This window comes from Mus caroli, chromosome 12 (assembly GCF_900094665.2).
Source record: "Mus caroli chromosome 12, CAROLI_EIJ_v1.1, whole genome shotgun sequence".
Lineage (NCBI taxonomy): Eukaryota > Metazoa > Chordata > Mammalia > Rodentia > Muridae > Mus > Mus caroli.
In genome coordinates, this window is record NC_034581.1 from 24,960,894 (window position 1) to 24,977,710 (window position 16,817).

At 44.8% G+C, this 16,817-nt stretch overlaps 1 protein-coding gene across 4 annotated transcripts in view; it reads right to left on the bottom strand.

Annotated features, from left to right (window-relative positions):
- Positions 1-16,817, bottom strand: part of Dcdc2c (doublecortin domain containing 2C) — an 87,429-nt gene that overhangs the window by 19,556 nt on the left and 51,056 nt on the right. Inside the window, exon 12 of one of the 4 annotated variants that reach the window (XM_021179291.1) lies at positions 4,856-4,919. The exons of the other annotated variants lie outside the window; for them this stretch is intronic. Coding sequence (XP_021034950.1) covers positions 4,856-4,919 — 64 coding nt within the window. The remainder of the gene's footprint in view (positions 1-4,855; positions 4,920-16,817) is intronic. 4 annotated transcript variants of the gene reach the window in all.

Sequence of the window (16,817 nt, forward strand, 5' to 3'; positions counted from 1 at the left end):
GGAAGGAAGGAAGGAAGGAAGGAAGGAAGGAAGGAAGGAAGGAAGGAAGGAAGGAAGGAAGGAAGGAAGACCCATCAGTGGGAAAGAAAATATCTAAAAAGAAGGTAAGAAAATACTTTTCTCTAAAAGTATTTTCTTTTGTTCTTTTCTCTTGTTCTTTCCATATGTAGTCTCTAGACCCAAAACTCAAACCTTCAGTGGTTCAAAGTCAATCCCACACCACAGCTCAGAACACATTCTGAGTCCTCGGCTGTGCCTGGGGACCAGAGCATAGCTCCATCCAACCCCACCTCTATCGAGCAGCAGTGACAAGGCTGAGCAGAGAGACTGCTTTGGTTCATGTGTCTCTAAGAAGGAAACCCATCCCTATGGCTCCCCTAAACTCAAACTTACAGAACAATTCCTGCCAACACCAATATAACACAGCCAAAAATTATTTCTGTAGCCAGGGAGCTACAGAAAACTTATGACTGCTCGGAATTGGTCTTCTGGGATTTGAAATTGCCTCATTCTCCTGGGGAAAAAGGACCCTTCAATAGGGAACATCTAATTCCTCAGCCTCATCTTACCAATGAAGACATGGGGCCCCTGCAACTGGCCTGTGTCGACATAGGCCCTCGACAGCAGGTCCAGGGCTACTATCAGTTCTTTGGGTTGCAGGCTCAGGACTCGCTCTCCTTTGCACCATGTTGCACTCCTAATCATCGTTTTACACCTAAGTAAAAGATCATAGAACATCACTGAAGGGATTTGCTAGAAATAATGATAATTAGCATGAACCACTCCACTAAAAGTGCTCAAAATTTACAGGGTCAAAATGAAGACCAACTGGCTAAATCTCTCCTGCCATATATCTGTGAAACTAAAGAAGCCATTTATACATGCTGATGGACATTTGGGTACATCAGCCAGGGCCCAAGTCCCCTGAAAATGGAATAAGTGCTTGTTTCCATTTCTAGTGTCCTTGGCTATTATGGAGTATGTTTTCAGTGAAGTCCCCCCCCCCCTTCTATGTGTTTAGCACTATTTCATTGAACCAATATGGCCTCACTAGCCTGGATGGTACTGGAGTTGAATAGCCTAACAATACTGAGTAGAAATGGCATGGTCTGACCTCGGTAGCTTGAGTGGAACTAGCACTGGGTGATCTCACTAGCCTGGGTGGTACTGGCGCTAAGTAGTCTCACTAGCCTGTATGGTACTGGCTATGGGTGGTACCTGCATTGCAGCCTCTACATCCAGTTGCTCTCACAGGCAGCTTCCCTTCAAAAATTGCAGCCTATGCTCTCTACCTGCAGCTAAAATGCAAAGCCACAAGGTTTAGGTGGAAGTTGAGATGTGGCCTTATTTTCACACTAGTATGTAAATCCCGGACTGAAGCTCTTGAAAACAGCAGTTTTACCCTCTGGCTACCTAATAGGAAAGGAAATGATTCAGAGAGATTCTCTTGTGGTAGATTAGGAGCTGGGAGCCTTGAAACCCAGAAATTCAACTGTCTCCATAGGATCACTCTAATAATAAATAAAAACATGGGGAAAGAGCAGACACCTGGCTGAGAGAGGTGAGCCTATGCGGCTTCATCCCAAGACGAAAAGAGAAACTGGGATGTCATTGTGATTCCTTCTGCTTGGAATGAGTCGTCACTACAAAGCAATGGAGACTGTCAAATTAGACACCTCAGAGGAAGTACCACAAAGCCAGCTGCTGGGCAGAGAGAGAAGCTGATCCTGACACATGCTCTGCCCTGCTTCACAAGGCCACTTGAGCTCCTGGACCCCAACCATGACCAACACTTGTAGTTCTTTTGAGGACAAATCACAAAAAGTCCTCAAAAAGCCAAGCTAATCCGTGATCATTAAAAACTCATTTCTAAACCATTTCTAGGTTGCCAGATTGACTTAATCACAGCAACTGCAAACCAGGTATCTAATGGAGAAGTAGCCCAAAGAGGCTCTGCCTGGGGATCCTGAAGTTTCAGTACACAAAGGGACTAGGTGAGAAAATGTGTTTGCATCTATGCTGCAAAGGAAAAGGTGTGTCTAGCCTGCATCGCACTGGGCCATGTCCTGATCCTTAGATCCAAGTGCTCTTGGAAGAAATGCCAAGCCAATTCAAGATTTCAATGGAAAAAAAAATGACCTTTCCTTTTTCTCATTTACGTCTGCTTTCTGTCTATCATTCTGCTTCCTAATTCCCCCCAAACAAGATAATTACAATAAAACACAACCACAAATTATTCCCAGTGAGCTAAGGAAAACTTATCACTGCCTTGGAAAAAACGGAACTTACATATCTCACAAAATGTGGGAGGGTACCATGATGCTTTGAAAGCAACTTAGGACAGAGAGAAAAACACAACCTCCCCAGGACCATGAGGCTCCAGCCTTCGGTATCTAAGAGAATGGATCGGCACTGACAGCTGCAGCCTTCCTGAGCAAGGACACATTTTTTCGGTCAAGTGTGAAATGGCTGATTCCCTACTCCCAAATAAATCTTAGTTCTAGGTCATAATTTCAAGAGGCGCCGTGTAGCTGATGGCCTTCAACAGCCCTGTGTAACGTGCCTGGGTGAAAAACCACTCCGGAGCTCTGAGGCTGTAATTGAACTTCAGAGATATTTGTGGTGCTGTCAGGGCAGCTGGGCACTTGGAAATCAGCGTGAGAATTCAGAGGACCCGGCCAACAGCTGCTCTGGCGGACAGAATGGAGCTACCCACGAAAGCTTGCATTCAAAGAGGCAGCCCCAGTGGACATAAGCCCACCAGCAAGCCAGCACACAGGGATACACTGACTATGGGGTCTGAAAGGGACAAACTCCTTTCTGCTCAGTAAAAACGAGAACCATCCTCAACCCAGCTGCCACTAAAACACCTTGGATTCTGCACCAATTTTCAGATCAGATTATTACAGCAGATAATTTGATGCATGATTGACAAGCCTAAGTCTCAAAAAAAAAAAAAAAAGCGTACAGGCCTTCAAGAGTGCTACAATAACTGGCAAAGAGCAGCAATGTGTGGAGGGGAGGCTACAGAAGATGCACCTTTAATTCTGATACAGAGAAACCTGGAAGCATCTCTCAATTAAAACTCAAATAAGGAAACAAGAACAAGAGGGCAGGTCAGACTTCAGTTCTCGGCTGCGTAGATGCCATCCAGGACTTACTTGGCGTGACACATGGGCTCAGTGCTGGAGACCAGGCGGTGGTACTTCTCCTCCAAGTGGGTATAAAGACCACCTTCATGTCTCAGAATCTGAGGGGTCCACTTTGTAAACCTCTTTTCTTTAAAACAGAAAAATGGCCTCTGATAATCGGGTTTGCACTTGTCTCTGACATTACCAAGCAGAGTAGAAAACCAAAGATGACCCAGGATTCAGTGCAAATTCTACTCACGATCAACGGAATGACAACAATTGTGGTGAAATGTTAACATTCAAAGTCAAAATAGTACACTGTAAGTATGATGCCCTGGGTCACGTAAGAGAGTCAGACTCCTCTCTTCTCTTCTCTTCTCTCTCTCTCTCTCCCTCCCTCCCTCCCTCCTCCTCTCTCTCTATCTCTCTCTCCCTTCTCTCCCTCTCCCCCATCTCTCTCCCTCTCCCTCCCCCTCTCTTCTTTCTCTCATTCTCCTGCCATGTTGCCTCTTGTACCCTCATGACCCGAGGGCTCCACCTCCACAGATAAGCTTCTTTCTGCTCTTTACCACTTCTTTCCCTTCAAGGCTCCCCTCCATTCTTATTCTAACTCTGACTACATCTTTATAAGGAAGCTCAGACCACACCATGCATCAGGTGGTAGCTGTCCACGTGCCTAAGAGTGCAGCTCACCCACTCCTGCACTCAGCACAGTCTGCACCTCCCTCCCTCGGTGACAGTCCTTCTATGTCTTTCCTCCATCCTCACACCAGCAGCCACCTAATAAATAAGTAAGGTGGAGAGGGACAGGAAGATGATGCCCCATGGTGTCTTGGAAGCTCTGCTAGGTGATCTTACAGCACACTGCTGCTTCCTGGCAATTCATTGCTCTGCCCTTGATTTTTAAAAAGAGCAACTGTAGGTCTTGACTTGGGGGAAATTACTTGCACAGAGAAAGCACAAATGCTGTGGCTGGAGAGCTTTGTACCACACACAACACCAGGCTGCTGAGTCTCATTTCTACCCACAGCAGGAATCTTGACATCTTGGATGATGCTGTGCATGAGCTCTGTCTAACTTTCAATTCAGTGATACAGGAAATAGCCTTGGGCTGAGTAGCCACCCTCTCTGCCTCAGTTTCCCCATCTGTAAATTATCAAATGCACCCAAAGCATTCTTACTAACCTCCCAAACATGGCCCCAAGTACAATGTCATTTAAAACTATCACATATCACTTTCCTGCTCTTGGTGTTACACCGAGAAAATCAGATGGTGGACCCTTCTATGAAACTGGTTTTCAACATCAATGCAAACTCAGCATGGTGCTGTAGGCCTGTGATACCAGCACTTAGAAGGTAGAGGCAATGAGTTTAGGAGCCCAAGGACAGCTTAGGTTACATTAGACCTTGTCTTAAAACACCAACAAATAAGCTAAAAATGCAAAAGGTATGGTAGAGAATAAAATTATGAAAAATAAGAAAAGGTATACATAATTTGGTGATATTACTGTGATGGTTTTATGGTAGAGAGAGGAAAGGTTAGGTGGGAAGTCAGACCTTTTCTTATGATGAGTTCTCTGCATGTTCTAATTATTTTTCAAGAGATGAGCTTAGTCTGCTGTATACTAGCTGTTCTCAGTAGGATCTTACACATACTCGCATGCAGCCACTGAGTTCTTACAGAGTGTACACATTTCTATTTCTTCAACATCTACATCACATACCTTTTCTCTTTCTGCGGTGTCTTAAGGGAAACCTTTTCTTAAAAGACATTCGTGAATGGTCTCCCTGAAATAGAAACCAGTTATGTTAGCAGCTGATACTTCCTCCTCTGCTTATAAGCAAGAAGTCCCTCTGAACTGGATTATTCAGCTATGGCAGAAACCTGCGCCACCAAGTTCAGTTCACAGAAGATAGCCAAGATGACCTACCAAGACTGGGGGCCAGCCACTAGGAGGTCAGCACCTCTTCTAGCCAGCCAAAGTTAGCATGATTCTGCACAAGTCTAGACTTCCAGACTGAGGCATAAGAAACCTGTGAGACCACTACCACCTACTGGCACCCTAGGGTCCTGACTGCTGGACTCTTAGAAGGACTCAGACACCTTAATGGGGCAAGCATGGAAGCACTCAATCCATACCTAGACCAAATCTGTCTCTCCAATCTTTCCACCACCAATATATCCTCCAAACACGTTCTGTATCAAAACTCACCCAGCTTCAGCTTGCAAGCTACAAAACTGGAGAGCCCCCCCTTACTCTAAGCAGCCAGATAAATCCATGAATTTTAACTTAAACACATCAGACAGCTGATACTTAAGTGAAGAAGGATTCATCCCTGGAGATATATAACTAGAGCCTGGGTTCCCAGAGACCAGTCAGCCCCAAGAGGATGGCAAGAGTACCCAACGGGATCGTCAGATGCTTTCCGCCAAGAGTGTCCAGGCAAGCACAAGGTAGGTTCACAGAATCTGGGGAAGCAAGGGAAGAACATGCCTTGACCTGGGCAAGCCTATGTGCCTTACTTGGACTCTCCCCTACTGGGCGCTGCCAGAGGATAGAAAAGGCCCTGCAATGGAAAAGAAGGGTAGGCACCGCTGCAAGAACCCTCCACACTAAGAGCAGGACAGTAAAGCCTGCCACCCTCTGGGCACTGCTGAAGGTTCACTAGGGTTGGAGAAGGAACAAAGCTCCCCTCCAGGACATGAACAGTTTTGTGCCCAGACCATGACATATCCCTAACCACTAGGATAGGCAGAACAACTGAGAAGTCCTACCTCTAGACCCAGGGACCAACCCACGTAGACAAGAATCTGAAACAAAAAAGAACCCACCACCTACCTATAACTGGCAGGCCATTAAACATAAGTGACAGCTAACAGTGTTCTACAGCAGTGGTGGGGCTAATGCCAGAATGCTAGAGCAGAAGATGGGCCCAGAAAATAGATAATGTATCTCCCTTAAACCCAGGCATGCACTAACTCCACATCTGATAGAGAGCTGATATCCAAAATATATAAAGAATTCAAGAAGTTAATCCCCCCAAAACCAAACAACCCAATCAAAAAAATGGGGTACAGAACTAAACCAAGAATTCACAACAGAGGAATCTCGAATGGCTGAGAAGCACCTAAAGAAATGTTCAAAGTCCTTAGTGATCAGAGAAATGCAAATCAAAATGACCCTGAGATTCCACCTTACACCAGTCAGAATGGCTAAGATCAAAACCTCAGGTGACAACACATGTTGGAGAAGATGTGGAGAAAGAGGAACACTCCTCCATTGCTGGTGGGATTGCAATCTGGTACAACCACTCTGGAAATCAATCTGGAGGTTCCTCAGAAAATTGAAAATAGATCTAACTGAAGACCCAGCTATACCACTCTTGGGAATATGCCCAAAAGATGCCCCACCATGCTACAGGAGCACATGTTCCACTATGTTCATATCGGCCTTATTTGTGATAGTTAGAAGCTGGAAACAACCCAGATGTCCCACAACAGAAGAATGGATACAAGAAATATGATTCATTTTCACAGGAGAATAGTACTCAGCTATTAAAAGCGAGGACATCCTGACTTTGGAGGCAAATGGGTGGAACTAGAAAATATCATCCTGAGAGAAGTAATTCAAACCCAAAAGAACATGCATGGTATATACTCACTAATGAGTGGATATTAGCCAAAAAAAAAAAAAAAAAAAGGAAAGAATACCCAAGAGACAGTCCACAGAATTCAAAAAGGTCAACAAGCTGAAGTGTTCAAGTGAGGATGCCTCAGTCCCACTTGGGAGAAAGAAGAAAGCAATCACAAGTTGGAAGGGAGGGAAGGACCTGGAAGGGAAAGTGGATGGGGGTAGGGAGAGGGGGAAAGGGAAACCTGATCTGGTATTGGGTGAGAGAAAAGGACTGAAGCCCTGAGGGCCAGCAGAAAGAATGTAAACAGGCAACCTCAGGAAATAGGAGGTTGGGGGGCCCCCCAGAATGCACCAGAGACTCTCCAGACTCAAATGAAATGCCCGACAGTAGGGAGAGGGGACTTATAGAGCCCATCTCCAGCAGGAAGACAGGACATCAAGTGAGGGACGGGGTTGCCATCCCACAGTCACAACTCTGATCCATAATTGTTCCTGTCTGAAAGAATTACAGGGATGGAAATGGAGAGGAGCCTAAGGCAAAGAAAGTCCAGCGATAATCCCAAAGTGGGATCCAGCTCAAGGGGAGGTCTCAAGGCCTGACAGTCTTACTGAGGCTGTGGAGCACTCACAAAAAGGGACCTATCATAACTGCCCTCTGAAAGACCCAAGCAGCTGAAAGAGTCAGATGCAGATATTTGTACCCAACCAATGGACAGAAGCAGCTGACCCCTGTTGTTGAATTAGGAAAGGCTGAAAGAAGATGAGGAGAAGGGCAATCCTGTAGGAGGACCAAAAGTCTTAATTAATCTGGACTCCTGAGATCTCTCAAAAACTGGACCACCTAGCTAGTGTGGACCACCACACTAGCTGATATGAGGTCCCCAACACACATACAGTAGAGGACTTCTGGGTCTGTGTTCATTCAGAGATGATGCACCTAACCCTCAAGAGACTGGAAGCCCCAGGGAGTTTAGAAGTCAGGTGGGGTGAGAAGTGGGGGCATCCACGTGGAGACAAGGGGGTGGGGAGAAAGTATGGGATATGGAACAGTTGGAGGGTGGATGGGGGTGGGGGGAGGAATAAAATATGGAGTGTGAAAAATAAATTAATTTTAAAAATGTTAACAAAGGGGAAAAAACAGGCATGCACTCCACACAAGGTAATAGCTCAGTAACCATAGCAACAAGAGCGCTGATCTAACCTCCTGTCTGGGCTGACTCAAGGCCCTTCTAGAGGATTAATGGAAGAGGAAGTGGCTGTCATGGTGGAGCCTCTGTATAGCCTGTGTGTGTCAAATCCAGCCCTATGTCTGCTTTTGCACACAAAGAGTTCTTAGGATACAAGCAGGCAGCATTCAAGCTCATGTGTTAGCCACAGCGAAATCTGCCGTGCTTAGGACATCTGAAATATTTCTTTTCTGGCATTTCACCAAAAGAAAGTTTGCCAAGATGTACTACATGTGAGTTTAAGAGTTTAAGCAAAGTTTCTCAAACACATGCAAACAGAAAAAAAGCTACCCAGCACAAAGTCATAAAGCCATCCATGGAACCAGACACTGATATGTCCCATATCCTGGAACCATCCAAGAGAGGATCTAGACAGCACTCTTCAAGTATTAGCTACCAATGCAAGAACAAGCAGAACAAGGCCTGTGCCCAGTCTAGCCTGCTGTCTGTTTGCCTCCACATTCTACCACAATATGCCACACCATCACTTCCCACTGCCCATGGGCATTTTCCCCTAACAGCAAAGGTAAAGAGTTAAAACAGAGATTATACAGCTCCCAGGATGAAATATTTACTCCCCATTTCTTTAGGTAAAATTCCCTATACCCTGCTTTAGTAGAAAAATAAATGTCATCCATTAATGAATGAGAAATATCACCAAAGAGAGTGAGCTATTAGGAAATATCCACTGGAGATGCTAGAAATCACTTGAGTGGTGATGGATAACAGATAGGTTCAGTTATAAAATAAAGTCAATAAAAGATCAGGTATTCAAAGATAGATGAGTGCTGGACAGCCAACTAGAAAAAGAAAGAGGGACAGAGTATCCAAGGGCAGTAGAATGATACCTTACATGGTAAACATGTGTGGGGTTGAAATTCCAGGTAGTGAATGCATACATAGGAACCAGAATCTCTGATGAGACTACAGCTAAGAGTTCTTTAAAATATTGAAATATATCAATCCATGGAGAGAAGATGTTCTAAGGACAACAGGACAAAGAGAAACACAGAGGAAGGAAGAAGGCGAGAGAAGCCCAAACACTGAGGCACGTCATAATTTGAACTGTTGAAAAACTGAATAGAGAACTGTAAAGGAAGCCAGATGGTCCAGAAACAGAATCCAGAAAGGGAACATGGAAGGATCTGCTCTAGCCTGAAACAGTGGAAATCCAGAGTTGGTGGAATGGCACCTTTAGAAACCGAAAAGGTTTTATAAGCAAGAGTTCCCTACTGGGTAAAAATGTCCTATAGAAATAAATGCATTTAGCAGCAGCATCCCAAGCCTATGGAATGAAAGCGAAGAGAACTGATAACTCACCAATGAGATATCACCAAGCTGGAATGTTCACTATCCCGCTTTCAGCTGTATAACATCTGGGCATCCCAACAAGGAAAACCTAAGATGTGTGTGGTGTGAAGACCCCAGCAGAGCACACCTCCCAGAAACCAACTGTGCATGTGCTCTGGTGCACACACACACACACACACACACACACACACAAAAAAAAAAAAAAAAAAAAAAAAAAAAAAAAAAAAACTCTGCTCAGCATACCAACTGTTAGGCCACAAAGCAAGTCTCCACAAATGTGGGAAGATTGGAACGATGTGACATGTTTGCTTAAAACACAAGGATAAGATTAGACTCTGTGACAGAAGGAAACCTGGGAAACAGGAACGTTTTCAACCAAACGACTAATTCCTTAAAGTAGGTCAGACAAGAAACCACTGGGAAACAAGAAAATATTCTGAAATGAATGAAAACTAAAATATAACACAGTGCATGTGACACGGTGACAGAAGTGCTTGGAGAAAATCCATGGCTTTACATCCCAAGATGGGAGAATGGGCTCTAGAGAGTAACTGGAATGTCTGTCTCACAAAACTACAAAGAGGGGGCATCGAGGCGGGGGGATAGAGTAGGGAGGAGAGAGAGAGAGAGAGAGAGAGAGAGAGAGAGAGAGAGAGAGAGAGAAATACTAAGTCCAAAGCATTCTCAAGGGTTATCTCATGAGAGGAGGAGAGGGAGAGAGAGAACACTAAGTCCAAAGCAGTCACAAGGAAACCGTGATGAGGTTTAGAGTGGGACAAGGAGGAAAGCAGACAACCCAGGGAAAGAAATCCAAAGTCAGTTCTTTGAAAGGTCAGAAAAAAATAAATAAATAAATAAAACAGACCCTGAGTTATACTGACCAAGCAAAAAAAGAACCCACAGTTTAATAAAATTGAGAACATTTCAGAATACCACTATGGAACATTCAAAAGTAAAGTGGATTATGAAACAATATAATAAATAACTTGCTAGCAAATTAAATGTGCTATATAAAATGAATAAATCCTAATAAAGACACTATTGAAACTGACCCAAGAAGATTAGAAAATATCAAACTAGAACAAGAGATTAGTTTGGGAATAGCCCCTCCCCCCCTCCAAAACAACCGAAGCCCAAGTGTCTCCACTGATAAATTCTACCAAACACAAAAGACAAACCAACCAACACACAGTGGAATACATGTCCAAACCTACAATGAAATAATTCCTGATGCAAGCTAAAAAGTGGACAAGCCTCAGAAACCCATCAAAAATCTTGGAAATCTCAATGTTTCAGTATTCAGATCAATAGACAAAAATCTAATTTTTTTCTACACACTTGTAATAAATAATTAAACACCAATATTTTAGGTGCTGTGTTCAATAGCACCTAAAATAGAATAGCTGTACATAAATTCCACAAGCTGTATCTAAGATTGTTAATGCTAAATGGCACAAACATTTATTTGAAAGTTCACGTGTAGCCAGGTAGTGGTGGTGCACACCTTTAATTCCAGTACACTGGAGGCAGAAGCAGGCAGACCTCTGTAGTTCAAGGACACCCTGGTCTACAGAGCAAGTTCCAGAACAGCCAATGCTACACAGTCTAGTTCCTTATAGTGGCAAGAGACCACTGAGAGCCACTGAGTCCCATGGAAAGAGACACTCTGGATGTGAGAAAGCTGCCCGGGGGCTGACATCCAAAACCTAATTTCAGAGCATGACCAGCCCTTTCCAGAGTGCACATGTACTTATGCCAAACTCCTCAAGTCCCAGTGAAGGCAGACACAAGCTCTGCCTCAAGAATGCACAACGAAGAAGAGAAAAATCCCCAAGCTGTGACACTCTGGGGCTGGACTCCAATCTGCCTCTGGCTTAGCAGGTTGAGTGTGCACAAGGCTGTCCCCCCACAGCCATAGTTAGGAAACCAGAAAGCTGCAATGCACAAGGGGTTCCTTGGTACTCTTATTCCTCTGAAACAATAACATGTAAAATATTTACCGAGAACATAAGTGGAAAGCAAGAAAGAAACGGAAAACATGTCCTAAGCCAGTATACAGAATCTGTTTACCCAGGCCTGGAGTGGTCCAACCTGAGCCTCTGCCTGCTTCAGATCATGAAGTGTGTCTAGAAGGCAAGAAACTGAATTCTGGAAGCACACCTATAGCAACAGGGAGGAACTGAAGTGACAGAGAGAAGCCAAAGTATGCTCTCATCGAGGGGAGGGTAAAGCCATACTCCAGGCTGGGGCCACCTCAGGCCGAGACAAAACCTACACCACGCCTTATCCTCTAAAATACCCCAGCACCACAGGCCCAGCAGACACTAACGGGTGTCAAGGAAGCTAGCTCACCAAGAAACAGTCTCTGAAGAAATGGGGAAACTATACCGTGCCCACAGAGGCACCAGACAACTAGAATATTCACTTTTACAAAACCCCAGCGCACCAATATATCCATAATCCATGATTTATGCTGCATAGGCTTGTGCCTGCTAACACTGTTCTGCTTGGTGTGAGGCATCACAAACCACATGCTCTAAAGAACCAGTAGGTCCTCTCCCCCACCTCCAAACTTAAACACCAAAAGTTTGTTTGCAATAAACCTAGTCACTTCCCTTAAAATATCATAAAATGTGTTTGGCAAGGTTCACAGCATCACTGGGCCAGGAATGAAGGCACACGATGTCACGTTTGATCTTGCAACATTGCCAGGGTCACCACCTTGACCCTAACATTGAAATAATTCTCTGGTCTGGCCAAATCAGACATGGGAAGGAAATGTCGCTCACAGTTTAGCGGAGGTGCCTATCATTCGACCTATATTGGTTCTTTGAGAGACCAGGGTGGAGGGACGAGACAGTGGCCATAAAGCTCTACAGTGCAGACTTCAGCTCCAAGCACTGCCTGTGTCGACAGACGAGAGTTCATGTTCAGTGGCTCTTTCGCATCTATTTCAGCAATGAGTCACCTCCACAGTAAGAGAGCATCATCTCCTTTTCCATATAATAAAAGGAAATAAGGAATAAAAGGAAAAGAGCCTTTAAAAATCAAAGTCCTTACCTTTGCTATCAATATTCATACTGGGAAAAAACCTTCCACTCAATACTAGTGATAATCCAATAACTGCTGCCTGTTGAGTTCAGTTATAGACATGATAGCACAAACACTTAAAAACTAGGCCTGCTCCCACTACAGAGCCTTTCCTTGGTCGTTAAAGTGAAGTTTTTAAGACTCTGAAGCCACCCTTGTCTGGCCTCAGTGAGAGAGGAAGCACCTAGGCTCACAGAGACTTGAAGTGCCATGGTGGAGCGATACCCAGGGAAACCCCCCCCCCTGCTCAGAAGGGAAGGGGAGGGGGAAGGATTAGAGAAGGGGTGACTAGGAGGGGGGCAATGAGTGAGGTGAAAAGTGAAAAGGTAAAAAATAAAATAAAATTTAAAAAGCACAAAGAAACAAAACACCAAACCCAAAGAAAAAAAGAAAAAAGAAAAAAAAGGAAAATAATCTGAAGCCAGAGAGGCAAACAAAAGCAATGTACAAAACTGAAGCAAGGGAAGAAACAGTTCATCAGCAGACTAGTCACAAAGGAGGATGGTGACAAGCAGCTAAAAAGCTGCTGATCTTTGTCTAAAACACCCATCTCCTGCAAATGTCAAAATGAACTAACTACTAGTTGTCTCCAATCACCTGCCCAGGATCTGCCATGTCCTGGGTGGCCAGGGAAATGTCAACTGTGCCCACTGTCCTCTGTGAATTCAAAGTCACATGGACGGATCAATTTGTCCTGCTTGGTAGGACTTCCGAAAGTGCAGGTGTTTGAAACAGTCAGGCGAGGCACTACAGAAGAGATGGGTTTGGGCAGGGGCTGTGAAGCATGCGTCAGAATGGAGCTACCTGTGAAGCAATGGGAGAGGGCACATGGAGTGACTGTGGAAGGATGGAACAGTGCAGTGAGAGGAGGAGATATGACCTCTCAGGTGCGGCTGATGGGAGTCCAGGGAGCCACTGAGAGAGGAGTGCAGCTGTAATGGAGTTTAGGGTGCTTTAATAGTATCACAGAGTGGAATTGCCGGGCTCCCAACACCTATGAGGCAGGTGGGGAGACTTCTTGCTGCCAGTTGGCAAGAATCAACCCAGCAGAGTTTCCATTAAGAATAGGAGCTGGAAAGGGGTAGCGGTTGGGGATGGGGCTGAGAAGTGGAGTGGAACAAAGGCAGTTGGTCCCCACAACTGTGGTCCAAACACTGAACTTGATGTCCCACTCTTGGAGAGATCAACTGAGCTGGGAAGTACAAAGTGAACCAAGAGAGTTGAGTAAGGTGCTGTCCAGTGGGGTGGGGACAGCAGAAAAATCCTCAGGCCACGATGAGAATCAGAGTGTCCTGCCATGGAACAGACCCAGTCATGAATGAGAGGTTGGTGAACAGTGTCCACAAAATATTCTCGGGGAATTTGAGGAGGAGCTAGTCTCCCTGAATTCAGCTCTTATGAGCCAAGCTATTCTGGAGAACAGTGAAGATGGCGGAAACAGTGTGCACAGACTTGAGAAGCAACTGCAGTCATGTGTACACACCACTGCTCACACTACACATGGCAGCAAATGATTTAGGCTGGTGAGTGAACGCAAGTAACTGGAAGTACCCAGAACAACATCTCAAAGGGGATGACATCCGATGACTGTGGAGCCAAATGAAACCTCCAGAGAAGGAAAAGTTTACGGTTCCAGAAGAAATAGGCACAGAGACCCACGAGAGTTGAACGATGAAGATGCTTGAGGCTAGGGGAGTGAGAAAAGGTATATTCTCTGACCTGAATGTTTGTGTCACCCAGAAGTCAGATACTGAAACCTCAGCCTGAGAGGGAGGATTAGGAGGTGGGGCTATTAGAAAGTAATTAGTACATGACAGTGGAGCCTGCATAAGATCAGCATCTCCATAAGAAAGAAACCCATGTGCTTTCCTTCACACAAAGATGTGGCAAGAAGGTACCATCTATCAATCAAGAAGCCCCACCAGCCACTGGAACCACAGTATTGGCCTAGAACTTTCTCAGCCTTAAAGATGCTGAGAAATGAGCATCTACTCCTGCTACACTCCCTAAGCCTGAAGTATTCTACTCTATCGATCCAGACAAGGAAACTCTTAAGGCAGTCTAAGGAGCTGGCAGCACTTGCTATGCTTGGCATTAGTCTAGCCAGACCTGGAGGAGTTCTGTCCACAGCAGATATATCATATCTATACCACTTACATTTAAAAATACAGAGTGTGGGGGCTGGAGAGATGGCTCACCAGTTAAGAGCACTGGCTCCTCTTCCAGAGGACCAGGGTTCAATTCCCAGTACCTACATGGCAGCTCACAACTGTCTGTTCCATGGACAAACATGTTCAGTCATACATGCAGGCAAACTACCAATGCACATAAAATAAAGATAAGTAAACTCTAAAAAAAAATACAAAATGTGCCTTTTTGTCCTAGCATTCAGATAAATTACCAGTAACCATTGAAAATCATCTTCATTTACAACTGGAAGAGGTAGGGTTGGATTTGGGTGAACAGGTAGGCAGAATTGCAGCCCACCAGGGTAAGAGAGAAAGTTCCGTCCTAGTTGCCTCCAAAAGAGGCAAAAGCAGTTCCTGGGACCAGGGTAAGGGGTCCAGAATCCCTCTGGAAGTCTCTCACTCAACCCTGAAGAGCACTAAAAAGTAAGGAATGCTCCTCTTGCAAAGATAAGGGGCTGGGACAGGAGAGGCTGTTCTGGAAGTGAGTAGCTCACGCCACCACATCCAGGAAGGTTACACAATGTCCTTCAAGTTTATGCAGCGAGTGACAAGGAAGGTTCTGAAGGAGACAGCTGCTTCTGGGGGGTGAACGTGTGCCTGGCAAATGGGTCGGTGTGCACACACTGGGAAGGAACAGTGCTCTGAGATACAGAGAGCCTCCTGTGAAGAAGGCAAGTCAGAAGTTAACAAGAAGCAAGGAGCTGACTGAACCATTAGCCACCAAAAACAGGGTTTACATAGAAGCAACTCTCTGGAGAACTTGATCCTTTTGTTCCAAATATAGTATAATAGCTGCCATTTCCAGGTGAAGTTTTAAACGACTGGAGATGGTTTCTGACTTGAAAACACTAAACCTTCCTATTGAATAGTAAATGAATAGTAATAACAGCGGTCAGTGAATGTCTCATGGGTGCCCAGTGTCAGGCAAAAAATGCTCACTCTCTAATGAAGTTTTATCATCAATATGGATGAAGCGAGAAAGTGTAGGCTAAGGAGCCTTCAGAGAGCCCTGACCTCCGGCTCAGCTCTACACAGCTTCATCAGGACCGAGTCATCCATACACAGAAGCTTGACAACCTCTTACTACTGCCATCACCACAAACACTGCTTCTTAGAGTGGTTCACGGCTCTCAGAACCACATAGAGGGTTGGCTAGGTCAAACTCTGTTCATAACAGTAGGAATGCTCTCTTGAGCTGATGGTGGAACACAGAGAGAGACTCATTAGCATCAGGGCAGATCAAGACATAGCTCCAAGCTTCACAGTTCAGTCCCACAGATCCATTATGGTTGTGCATAGGAAGTTTGGGAATAAAACTATTTTTTTCATTAAATATTGACCTCCAATCCTTTGCTATTAGTATTCTGTGTAAGGAAACAAAAAAATGCATGCAAAGCAGTCCTGCTATACCTCCTCCATGGTCACACACAACCCCAAAAAGCACATAAGCTAACCACATAGCTTGTGGGGTGGTATTCTAACTGAAAAGCATAAATAGCAAGCTCTGCCTATCCACTGGAGGACTTGGCAGGCATTTTAACAAATGGGGGCCTCACTGTCGATGAAAACAACTGACAGCGTTTGCACGCAGTAATAAAATTTGAGTGTTCAAAACAGAAAAGAAGTTTTATATCATGCATGTGTGTTTGACATCTCTCTCAATGCTAAAAGTCTTTTCTCCAGATATTGGCAGAAATACTAATGTGTGTGACTTTTCAATGCTGTATAATTAATGTGTTATCATCTGTGTGGCTCCACTGAACCATATTTTCCAAATGACCAATGCACTGTGGTACAAAATCATACATAAGTAATAATCCACTCAAACCATAACATTTAATAATGGATTTTAATGATAGGAGAAAATGATGGAGCAAAAGTTCACAGGTGTGGTTCATACTGCAACTAACCTTTAAAAGACCATGTGTATCAAGCCTAGGTGTAGCACCCACGAATGTCCACAGCATCTAAAAGGCTACTTAAGCATTTCTCCTCTCAAGGACATAACTTATGACGGCTGAATGCTCTTAGGCTATTTTAGTTGACTGATGCAGATGGACATGTGAAACCGCTGCTTTCTGTGAACCAAAGACACTGCCAAAAATGAAAGACAGGATTAGTTAGGGAAGCAGAAACTGGCCTGAGTAGGGCCACAGGCCTCACCCGGCCGGATCAGCGCCAGGGTAGCGGGAGCGCAGGGTTGCCTGACACCCGCCAGCTACCCACGACCCCCGC